The sequence below is a fragment of the Bicyclus anynana genome, chromosome 21, assembly GCF_947172395.1.
Source record: "Bicyclus anynana chromosome 21, ilBicAnyn1.1, whole genome shotgun sequence".
Classification (NCBI taxonomy): Eukaryota; Metazoa; Arthropoda; class Insecta; order Lepidoptera; family Nymphalidae; genus Bicyclus; species Bicyclus anynana.
In genome coordinates, this window is record NC_069103.1 from 8833636 (window position 1) to 8846556 (window position 12921).

Below are 12921 nucleotides of genomic sequence, written 5' to 3' on the forward strand. Positions count from 1 at the left end.
AAGTGCAGCTATTGTGAGCTATTGTATAATTTCACGTAACTGCGTCGACATAATGTATTTTAAGTACGAACGCAAAATATGTGTAGGACACATATTTCCTCTAGAGCAGAGCGGCCTTCGAGATGTGGTTCGTACCAAACGTATAGTAGCCAACTGTGATGTTTAGACCATGGTGGCATTGGAAGATACCAGGATACAAAAGGACAGATAAAAAAATAAGAAGTGTAATGGCAAACTTTCAGCTTTCATAAAATAGCGACGGTGTGGCTATCACAGACATCGTCACACGCAAAGAACGACGGCAATAAAAATATATTTTATCTAAAGAACTCCTTACACAGCTCGATAAAAATCGAGAGACATACAAAAACATTCTTATAACAGTTCCTACTTTTTAAGAATGGCTGATATTTATCCGAATGTCAGAGCGGAAAGTGTACGGAATTCTTTATCATTACGAAAGGTACCCTATAGCAACTATGCATTCGTTGAAAAATCTCCAAACTAGACACCATTGAAACGGCAGACTGAAAACCAGACATGTACATTCAAAGTTATAACTGTACCTATACGAGTTTTAAAAAAACTTTATAATATTTTCTAGCTACTGGCCAGTTTGAAGGCGGTTTTTAACCCGGTGATGTATTAATTTAAGCCATGACAGAATATCATAAAGATAAAGGTTTTACAGATTGTGTTCTTTCATGTAGCTCTTGAAATGGCTTAAATTAATACGACACCGGTATAGCACCGCCTTTAAACTGATCAGTAGGTGGGCTATCACGGCTTTAGTATATAAGTAGAAATATATAATACATAGCACTCTCTTAAGCCATAAACAGAGCAACACTTACGAAATAGAAGTAGTTCTAATCGAGTTAGTGGTGAGGGTAACATAACCCTAGCCAAGCCTCACAACTGACGGGGTCGATGTAAGTATCTTGTAACACACTAGTTAAAGGATGTCGGCCCACGGTATGGATACTGGGACAAACACATTATTTATATAACACAAACTATAATTATTATACTAAGCACGAGGACCCAGTCAAGCTTCGCTTTTGACTTATTCAACATTCAACTTGACAACTTTACCCTCTTGGCTAAAACAGTCACGCATTCAATCAATAAGCTATCGGCGACAAACAGAAACTTTAGCTGCTTCTGCTGATTTAATCAGTAGATTGTGTTAGAAATCACACTATTATTGTAAGAACTATCGTAACTCACAATTCAGCAAATAACATAATTATTGATAAATAAATTATGGTGATTAGGTGGTGGTTGTGGGAAGTAGTTAGAATTTCTTCTGACATACGAGTATATTCCGTTATTGCAGTAGGCATTGATGTCAGCTATCGTTTATGTTCGTCTCGGGAAGTACTCAAACTAGACTTCGCGCCACAAAAGAAGTCCCGCGGCTAACACATGAACTAAAATTGACAGCTTCTTACAGAAATGACAATAAAAGCGCCATTACCTACCAAATGACAATGACTTGTTTCGTGGCGCGAAGTTTACCGTTATTTCAAACTATGCCGCAGGTTGACATTTGAAAACTGCAAAAATCGTGGTATCCGACGACTATACTTTTTTTTATTTAATGACAAATACGAGTACGCTAGAGTTGCTTTGGCTGCGGTCTCACCTGGGGTGGGATTCCGCTATTTTATACTCGTCGAACGGTGAAGGAAAAACATCGTGAGGAAACCTGCATACCAGAGAATTTTCTTAATTCTCTGCGTGTGTGAACTCTACCAATCCGCATTGGGCCAGCGTGGTGGACTATTGGCCTAACCCCTCTCATTCTCAGAGGAGACTCGAGGTTAGCAGTGAGCCGAATATGGGTTGATAATGATGATACTCGTCGATGTAATATACTGTCAGACCAATTACCTTCTACAGGACCTGCCTTGCTACCCCTCTGTTACAACTATATGGTTATGATGTAACGTGTTCATACTAACTGCGTCTAAATAATCGATGTTTCATTGTGTTAAAATAACACGTGTAGGATGTATTACGATTTAAAATTTATAGTTGTGTGTAGTGCAATGACACAGGATATATTTATTGGTGTTAAATATTTTCGATGTGTGAGTTTACTTCGTCCCTCTCAAAAACGACAGACAATAATTTTGTTGATGAATTGGAGCGCGATACAAGTCCAATACTCGTAGAATTGGTATGAGGTCCCACTAAATTATTATGAAATTTGAAATTAAAGTCACTTTGAAACATGGCGGTAAGACAAAGCTATACATACTTGTAATGGATAAATGGATTTATTTTTTCCTGACAGTAATTTCTTAATTAATGATTTATTAGGTTTGATGCAATCCGCTAATTATGATAGTGTCATAAATATCAAAGCAGGATTAAGGTACTAATTACACATAATTCAGCTTATTTTAGCTTTTGTCCATTCAAAGGCGGCGTCCAAAATTCGGCGTATTTAGTTTTGTTGGCAATCTATACTAATACATATTATAAAGAGGAAAGATTTGATTGTTTGTTTGTTTGAATAGAATTTAAATAGGCTCTGAAACTACTGAACAAATTTGAAAAATTCTTTCACTATTGGGAAGCTCTACTATCCCCGAGTACTATATTTTATCCCCGTATTTCTAGGGGAATGGGAACTAAACGAGCAAAAGCGCGCGGCGTTTGCTAGTAGGAATAAAAAATAGCATGTAAACTCTATGAAGTTTCAGAGCATTGTGCGGATATAAAAATTTATGTTTTGTGAGTTAAGCAGTGCGACCTGCGCGCAGCCGCAGCTGATTTCAAAGACGCAAAGATTTGCATCCGACTGTAGTAGATGTGTTATATGATGTATAATACATCTACTACAGTAAATGACACGTTTTTTGTTGTCCGGTTACTTAAATTTGACGGCCTCCGTGGCGCAGTGGTATGCGCGGTGGATTTACAAGACGGAGGTCCTGGGTTCGATCCCCGGCAGGGCAGATTGAGATTTTCTTAATTTGTCCAGGTCTGGCTGGTGGGAGGCTTCGGCCGTGGCTAGTTACCACCCTACCGAAAGACGTACCGCCAAGCGATTTAGCGTTCCGGTACGATGCCGTGTAGAAACCGAAAGGGGTGTGGATTTTCATCCTCCTCCTAACAAGTTAGCCCGCTTCCATCTTAGACTGCATCATCACTTACCATCAGGTGAGATTGTAGTCAGAAGAAAGAATATAAAAAAAAAAAAAAAAAAAAAAAAAAAAAAAAAGTCGTAATTTTCGAGACTAGAATACTCCCAAATTTTAGTTTTTAAATTAACTCTTAGACCGGGCGAAAACATTGTTCGCTATGATGGTCTATAAAAACTGTGTCATTACGTCAATTATGTTTTGTTAACTACATTTCGCATTATTTTTTTTTATTAAAAAAACGATGATTATTTTTATATTCAGTATACTAATTACTATCTCTGGATTTAACAGGCTTCAAGGAAAGCTGACTTTAAAGCACCTAAATCGGCTTCAAGTAAAATATCGGACATCCTCTAAATCGTCGTGTGTATGTTTACTAATACTATGACGTCACGAAATGTATGTCAATGTTTTTGGCGTTTGGAAAAATTATACGCAATTTTTAGCTTGAGTTTCTAAGGTAATATTTAACTATTTTGTTATTAAAATTAATGTATTTCGGACCCCTTTTTTCCAAGTACTAGACGAAATGATCATATTATATTGTTTATATTAATTTTGATATGAGTCAACTACCCTATTGACATTCTTAGACCGCTGACGACAGTATTCACTGGACAGGCAAGTCGCATCATCTTCGTTAACATGTTACGTCTTGCACATAGTGTTGCCAGGTGTCCGGATAAAACCGGACATAGTTAGTCTTTTGTATTCTGTGTGCGGCCGAACAAAATGGTGTCCGGCTTGTCAGGCTTTGGTAAGGCTTTACATTTAGTAAACGAGCGAACGACGAGTGTGTGGGAACAAAATTAAAGGTAATAAACATGATTTTACATGAAAAAAAGTTTCCCGGATCTATATTAATGCATGTATGTAATGTAGTACTAATGTACACAAAATCCTCAATATTGCAGGCTGCCCGGCCTTTTTACCCAAATGTCAGGCCAAACTGACTGGACTGTCCTGCTCTTAATTACGGCGACCTGGCAACCCTACTTGCACACAAGGAACTGTTAAATGTCCACGTTTAATGTAAGTTATCGAATATAGTTTTATGTGTATGATATCATTCTTACATGCACATATCACACCATGACGTCCGTTCGTTTTAAAATTAAATTGTTACTTTATTGTATAACAGCCGGCGCCTTACGGTTTCAGCTGCGTAGTTCCCGTTCTCGTGAGAATACGGGAATAAAATATAGCCTATGGCGCTCGCAAATAACGTGGCTTTCTATTGGTAATTGAATTTTCAAAATCGATTCAGTAGATCCCAAAAATTACCCTCTACAACCTCCAAAGTTTACCTCTTTATAATATTAGTATAGACTGTAACTTTCTTATGAAACAAATTGTCTGTCTCTTTTATAAAAATGATTAGTTATAGTGGGTGGTACGTGGAACAGACAGACAGACTCACTTTCGCATTTATTATTATCAGTGACATCTACATAGATACGAGCATCACGACATGTGATATTATAACGGTGACTGCAGTTGAAAGAGGAAAAATTTAACTGTTAACTACACCACTATACTCGTAGAAGTAGGTACGTTTCTTATATTGTTATTTAGTGTCGTTGACCTGCACGATTTCTTCATAAAAACTTTTTCAAATGTTAGCTTAATAAATGTGAAGATTGTTGGTTTATTTACTTGTAAACTTAGCATCATATAATATTGCATAAACTTCGGTAGGGGACATATTTATTTAACAACTAGCTGACGCCGCGCGGTTTCACCCGCCTGGTTTTCGTTTCCGTAGGATTACGGGGATAATATATAGGTTTCCTCGACAAAAAGGCTATCTGACACTGGAAGAATTTTACAAATTGGACCAGTAGTACTTGAGATTAGCGCGTTTAACCAAACAAACAAACAAAGAAACGCTTCAGCTTTATTAGTATAGATTTAAACACCTTCAAAGCAAGAGTGAATAGGCATCAAGCAGTTCTTAGTTGTGCTAAATACAATCGGTTAACCGACCCGACAGTACATCTTGGTCATTAATGGACGTAACTTTGCAATGGAAGACACCAATCAACAAACCCTAGTCTACTGTAGTCCCGGGTTATTCTTAGTTCTGACAGCGGTTATACTAACGGCCGTGTAGGTGGTGTTAAAAAAGTTCGACGAATATTAACGTACTATTTGTTTCACTTTCGACTAAATGAAATTAAGACAATTAGCCACCTTTGTGCGCACAGTTACAAGACGCTTGTGACATATTTAATAGTATGAAATCTTTGGGAGATGGGTACATGGGACATGGTTCATGGTACATGGGTAGTCTCAGGTACATGGGACTTATAATGTAGTACGTACGTTTTACAATGGTGTGCACGCTATAAATGTTAGTAGAGATGGTAATGGTCCCAAAAAATAGTAGAAGAATGCAGAAAACTCCAGAAGGTGTGATCGCGCATAAGAATGAAGCCATTGAAATTACTCTTTTTTGGTGTAATTTCACGAACAAGCGATTTGTCACTCACATGTGTATGCCATGTTGTGTTACGTGCTATACAGGTACAATTTTTGGACACAATCCATGCTATATAAATTAATTAATTAGTGTTAAATCTATACTAATAAATAAAGCTGAAGAGTTTGTTTGTTTGTTTGATTGAATTGAAAATCTCAGGAACTACTGGTCGGATTTGAAAAAATTATATGTATAATAATGACAACTGAAAGTGGCTTCTGGTGTTTTCTGTAGTCTGAGCAAATCACTTATCAAATCCAGACAAGCAATCATCACACGGTGTCACGCAGTAGGATTACATCAGAGAAACAACGGCGGAAGAAAACGTAACGTAATGAAAACTATCGTAAAATCTAACACGATACAGTTAGTTACTCCTAGACTGTAGTTACATGTTACTGGATAATTGTGTAGTGAAAGCATGCGCTAAGATATTAAATCATTTAAAATCAAGATACGTGTGGATATCTAAACGGATATAATGGCTATAAATTTAAATAGCGGGCGCCGGTTGACTTCCGCGAGGTATTTGATTTATTTTATAAAAATCCTGACATTATTGTCATCACCATTCAGCCGATGGATACACAGGTATTTTGCATAGACTAGCACTACTAGGGTAGGCATATGTACAAACTTCACAAAATAGAAAATTCCTTCGCCAATACAGGTTCGCAATGTGTCACCACGGTAGGCAAAGCATTTTTGCACCAATGAAGTGCACGCCCCTGCCTGGCAACGTACACGCCAGATGATTGGCGAAGATGCAGCCAACGTTGGAACGGGCTTGCCTAGAAGGTGCTTATTCTTGACTTGTAATCTACCTACATTTAGTATAGGAGGTAGGTACTACTAATGGAAGGGCAGAGCAAATCCAGGTTACGGATTTAAGGAACAAAATAACATACAAAAGTGCATTATACACTAGCCGACGCCCCGCAGTTTCCCGCAGTGCTCCCGTTCCCGTGAATTCTCACGAGAACGGGGATAAAATATAGCTTTACAAATAATGTGGCTTTCTAGTGGTAAAAGAATTTTCAAAATCGCTTACAATACCACAAACTTTACTTCTAAAGAAGAAGTAATATTAAGTATGTAAATATAAGTATAGAAATATCAATCTTAGTCTTCGATGACTCTATCTCAGTGAACCTTGAACTTTTTTTATTATAATGACTTAAGCATTAGCATTTACCACGGTCTGTCCTACTAAATTATTTTGAAATTCGAAATTAAAGTCACCGTGAAACATGGCGGTACGAGTAAGACAAAGCTAATCAACGGTTTACGGCCTCCGTGGCGCAGTGGTATGCGCGGTGGATTTACAAAACGGAGGTCCTGGGTTCGATCCCCGGCTGGGCAGATCGAGATTTTCTTAATTTGTCCAGGTCTGGCTGATAGGAGGCTTCGGCCGTGGCTAGTTACCACCCTACCGGCAAAGACGTACCGCCAAGCGATTTAGCGTTCCGGTACGATGCCGTGTAGAAACCGAAAGGGGTGTGGATTTTCATCCTCCTCCTAACAAGTTAGCCCGCTTCCATCTTAGACTGCATCATCACTTACCATCAGGTGAGATTGTAGTCAAGGGATAACTTGTAAAGAATAAAAAAATAAAAAAAAATCACGACGCCGCACTGACTTTTCATTTGTTAGAAGTATCAGAAACAGTATATTTTCACCATATAAAAGCAGTAAACAGAAATAGAAATTATTAGAAAGCTAACAACTAAAATAAGATAGGAACATTATAATATTTGTGAATAAATCGTCCCTTCTGAGAGCTTACCTGGCGTAATTAAATACGTAGCGTATTTGCGATTTTCAACTTTTGAAAATTTTTGTATATTGTGGTGGTTGGGAAAATATTTTTTCTTCCATTTAATTACGTATCATAGACAATGTTATATTTTTTGGAATTTGTTTCCAGTAGGTAGTTAGTGCATTTGCTTATTTTAATTTACCCATCAGTTTCGTTAATATCTACTTAGACTTTGCAATTGCACGTTGTAGTCAACATCTCCTGAGGATGCTCCGGTTTCGGGGTGAAACGTACGTAGAAAGTATTTTGTCGGACCTGGGTGACGTCGTCGCATGGGTTCGTCGACTTTTCGCGGATGATAGCAAAATAAATAAATCATTATATAATCATGATGAACTTCCGCAAAGTAACGCCTGCTTCTATCCAATCGTTAATATCTGACAAAACTTTGTTTTTGTAATAAAAAACATAAGGATTGTTTGTTGAAGACATCACAAAGCGCAACTTTCTACTCAGTGCGCCCTTATTTAGTCAAATAACAATTGCGAAAGGAATGCGAGTCACGATAGGGAAGTCCGCAAAAGATTAAGCGACTCAAACGATCCATATCAAAGCGACAACGTTTGCATTCTTTCACAAAGAAATACCGCGCTTATCAGTCTCGAACTAATGGCAGATAATAAGAAATATTAACGTATACTTTTTTTATTCAAATATTGTTAATATCATGAGCCAGTAGTGGCTCTACCGCTGGTATGACAGACTGATTCTACCGAAAACACTTGCTCTTTTCAAACAAAATTACATTTGTGACGATTTATTTTCGAATTCAAATTATTCTTATCTTTTTAATTAATAATAAAAAATCATTTATTTCAATCAGGCTTATAAATTTTTTTATCATCTATATAATCCTTCACACTATATTAAGATTTTCCTTTAAGCTTGCCTTTAATTTTACATTTTATATCATTTTTATCTTATAGGAAGAAGAAAGCAGTTTTATTTTCATGAATGCTCGTATAGGTAAACGATTACTTTTATTTTTTTTTTTTATTATTTTTGTAATGGCAAACAATAGAATGCATTTAGTTATACGACCTCGACATAATTATGTCGATAGTAGGCGGTTATTTTTCTAGTGGACTTAGTGTTCGCATGTTAGTTTAAAAAGTCACGAGTTATTTAAAGATATTTATTTGCAGTAACTCTAACAACTGTCAATACGTACCTTTCAAAGATATTACGTAGTTACCTACAATTAGTAAAATTGTTAAGTGTAAAACTCTCAAGAATAAGGGTATTTTAATAGGGCACTTGACATTTTTAATACGCAGGTAGGTACTTCAAGTAGTGCTGAGTCATAGGCATAATTAATTATAAAATAATTAATCATATTGATTGTAAACTTTGTCATTTACGTACCTATTATCATTAGGGTAGTACTCGTAATTCTAAATTTGATTTGTCACGAACTAGCGACGCGCCCCGCCTGTGCATGCAATGTAGATTTCGAAGAACTGTAAATATTTAATCAAGGAATAGCAAAATCAAAATGGTTATTTTTATAACCCTCGGTTATAAAAATAACCATTTTGATTTTTTTAATCTTTACAGGTTAGCCCTTAACTACAATCTCACCTGATGGTAAGTGACGATGCAATCTATAATGGAAGCGGTCTAACTTGTTACGAGTAGGATGAAAATCCACACATCAATCCTACATAACTTGGCGGTACGTCTTTGCCGGTAGGTGGTAACTAGCCACGGCCGAAGCCTCCCACGAGCCAAAAATTTCTTTCAGTGGCATAGGATGTAGATAGGTACGTATTATTTATTTAAATCTCTGTTAAAACAATCAAACTTGGAATTTTCGTTTTGTCTATACTATTCCAGGAAGTCTGTTTCGCTTTGGATGTAGATTGTAGTGGTAAGGTGTACAGGCAAGACGTTTTACAGGCGTGGGTAAAACTGCCTGTTCGTGTGTGTCTATTTTGATAACGCTCCGCCACTGTGTAGGTATATAAAACACACAAACTACTCTGTCATCATACCTTTATACCGCAGCCAGACACTGCGGTGGGAAGTAGCGAGGAAAGTAAGCAAAGTTACTCGTCGTCGCGGCAGGACGTTACTCGTCCTGCCGCGGATATTCGTGGTAATTGTTCCACGATTACTCGCGCGAGTATAACAGTGTATAGTAGTAGAGAAAGCATAGTGTGGCACCCGGAATGACATCCAAAACGAGACGGACTTCCCGGATTAGATGGACTACTCTGTCGTCATACCTTTACACCGCAACCAGACACTGCCGTGGGAAGTAGCGAGGAAAGTAAGCAAGGTTAAGTGGCTACGTTACTCGTCCTGCCGCGGATATTCGTGGAAACAGTTCCATGATCGCGAGTAGAACAGTGTGTGGCCAGATTGGGCAAAATCGCAGCAGCGTGAGGAGCATAGAGTGGCAGCCGGGACTACATCCAAAACGGAACGGACTTCCCGGTTTAGATGGACTATTGTCAAGGCTTTTACGATCAAGAGTATTCAAACAGGTACCACGTTCTCAGTTTGGCAGGTCTACGGTTGGACATAAATGATACTGGCACGCATCCAGCCCATTCTTTAACGTGTAACATATTAACTAGCCCATAAAAACGTTCCAAAATAAAATAAAAAAAATAATCAAGTTTTCTTTGGCTGTGGCTCCCAAAAATTATTACGTAGTTACGTAGCATTACATTAAATGAATGCCATGACCTAGTGGCGTAAATCAAACGATTTATAGTGGGTTGGCCAGTGTTTCACTGTAACAAGGAACTAAAAGTTTGCAATTTACCACAAAATAATCACCATCAGTTCCCACTTGACCCATTTAGCTATCTAAACGCACATTCAAGTACCCTGATTTCCAAACTAGTATAAAAAGTAAGTAACGAAGTATGTAGTTTCTATATTATATAAATAAAGTTAAGAACACTCTCGATCAAGTCATCAATTTTCTCTTCCAATGCGCTTTCATTTAAAACCCCACTCGAATATATTTACAGTTATTCGGTTATCTTCCCCACAATTTTTAAACGGCTCACATAAGTCGCACTCGCACATAAGTCACCTTTAATACAAAAAAAAACTAAATTGCAATCACTTCATCAGGTCGGGAGTTATGGTGCCACAGACAGATTGACAGACAGACACGTCAAACTTATAAAACCCCTCTTTTGCGTTGGGGGATAAAAATTAAAGAGATCTGACCAGTGGGTCTAGTGGGAGTTTTAAAAATTTTTATACTGTTGCTATCGCGTTAACGTAAACGCGAAATTATATGGAATTAAAACAGTTGTGCAGTAGATGGCGCTGTTCCAATTCTTTAGAAATTCGCGTTTACGTTAACGCGATAGTAACTGCCACTAGGCCCTTAGATAGCACACATTATATATACTCTCTCCGTTTCTATAAACTCTCTCAGTTTCATCAACGCATTGTACACTAACAAGTTAAAAAGATATTGTTCAGCGTTCTGATTTTCATCCACTCTATAGGTACGTGCACGTAAACTTTATTATTTCTCCCTAAACAGGTCAGAAGTGGGAGGACGCGTCACATCCATTGATCGCGTCATTATTTCCAAAACGAACATCGAGGTTAAGGCGGTCAGGGCGTACGGTGAACCGTAAACAATCCATCTTGTCTTCCCTTACCCGTTCCCGCGCCATATACGACGGGCTGCTACGTGACGTATAAAGCAAACACGCTGATGGATGAATACTAATACTAAGCTCGGATAGCAGTTGCATCAACAACTGATGGTATCCATGATAAAACACTTTCCATTTGGGTCATACAGTTCAAAGAATAGATGTTCGAGGCGTTTATATGAAACCTCATCTGCATACTGGCAGAAGCACGCAGTTTTACCTGCATATTTCCCATTCCTAGGGGAATATGGAAATAAATGATAATATAAGCTTTCTATTGGTGGAAGAATTTTTTAAATCGGTCCAGTATTTTCGAGTTTATTGATTACATACAAAAAATATAAATCTTTCCTATTCACATGCTGGTGTAGATTATGAAAGGGTTCGATGGTCAACTATTGTACTATAGACGTAACCAGTCCTTTATAAAATCTCAGGAAATCTCCGGACACAGCCGGATTTTAAGAGTTAGAGCTTTTGAAAGAAATGTCGCTTGGGACAGTTATTACTTTCACCAAGTATTGCACCAATCCTTACAGGGATTGCGAAGCACATGGGTACAAGACCTCAGGACCTAACTACTTCTGTAGAGAAATAAGATATAGCCGATCTACAAGATCTTCAAGGTGCATCCAATTTGTGATCAATTATTGACAACATTGAGAGTTTATAATTAAATATTTCCAAGCATAGACGTATATAGGGAAGGGGGGAGGTCCGGTGGGCCGTGCCCACACTAGAATGGACCTGTCCACTGCCCACCCTGGGATTCTGGGCTACCGATAGAAATCTATTATGATACTAATAATAGACTTGATGTCGGCGGCAAGGAAATAAACCTAGGTACGCCAATGTTTCCAAGTTAAGTTTGTAGAGGATTAAAAAAAAACTTTTTTCAGGTAATCGCACCACTGCGCCAGGAAAATTAAAAAAAAACCGGATTACCGAAGCGATATCACATAAACATATCTAGTTTAAGGTCACGCGTAAGTAACATTACCTAAATATGAAGGTTGTGGCACTCACCCGAGTATGACTAGTTCGCCATATTTGACGAGGGGCTTCGGCTTCTGTTCCGAGCCGCTCTCGCCGGCCTCCTCCAGTATTGGTGACTCCGCACTGTCCGCAGCACTGCAACAGAGACGTATATCTTAGCATACCAAGGATTATCAGCAGGTTAGGCACTATTCGTAAAAATTGTACAGAATGGGAACTTCCTGCTCCAATATTGGTTATATGTTTCGTAATGGGTACTCAGGGTAGGCAGTGCATTTATGAAGTGCGCATCACTGATTCTCTGTAGAGTACTGGACTCATGTGTTAACAATTGAGACATGACATCGCATGCCTATTGCAAAGGCAGGGTATTGCATTCTACGAGTAAGACTTAGGATTCACCGTGCGGGTGCCGGGTCCATCGTGTAGCAGAGAAAATCTCCGAGCAGAGCCCAGGAATTGTGACCTGGGTGTAGGGATATGGGAAGGAAACACTTTGCCATTTTTACTTAATTTTGTTTTTAAATTCATTTGTTAGTACATAATATTTATTGCACTTTTTGTATTGTTAGATAATACTAGACTAATGTATATGTCTGGTCTTTCAGGATTTGGTACCGTGCACGGCAGCAAATTTATTTTCCTCTAGTGCCCTTCAATCTTCGCGACGTTCAGGATTCAATACAAAATTTTGCTGCCTAGCATAACAATAATACTATTAAAAACCCAAATTATTATTGAAAGTTTGCGAAATAAGAATAGCCAATAAATAATAGACATAAAGATTTTAACGATAACTCATTTCTTAAAATTTAATAACTTAAGATTAAAAGA

General features: G+C 37.9%; 1 protein-coding gene across 2 annotated transcripts in view; it reads right to left on the minus strand.

Moving 5' to 3' along the window:
- LOC112058371 (protein pellino) overlaps window positions 1-12921 on the minus strand; it is a 97633-nt gene that overhangs the window by 65449 nt on the left and 19263 nt on the right. For both annotated transcript variants that reach the window (XM_052888147.1, XM_024099150.2), the window contains exon 2: window positions 12118-12222. In XM_052888147.1, coding sequence (XP_052744107.1) covers window positions 12118-12222 — 105 coding nt within the window. The remainder of the gene's footprint in view (window positions 1-12117; window positions 12223-12921) is intronic.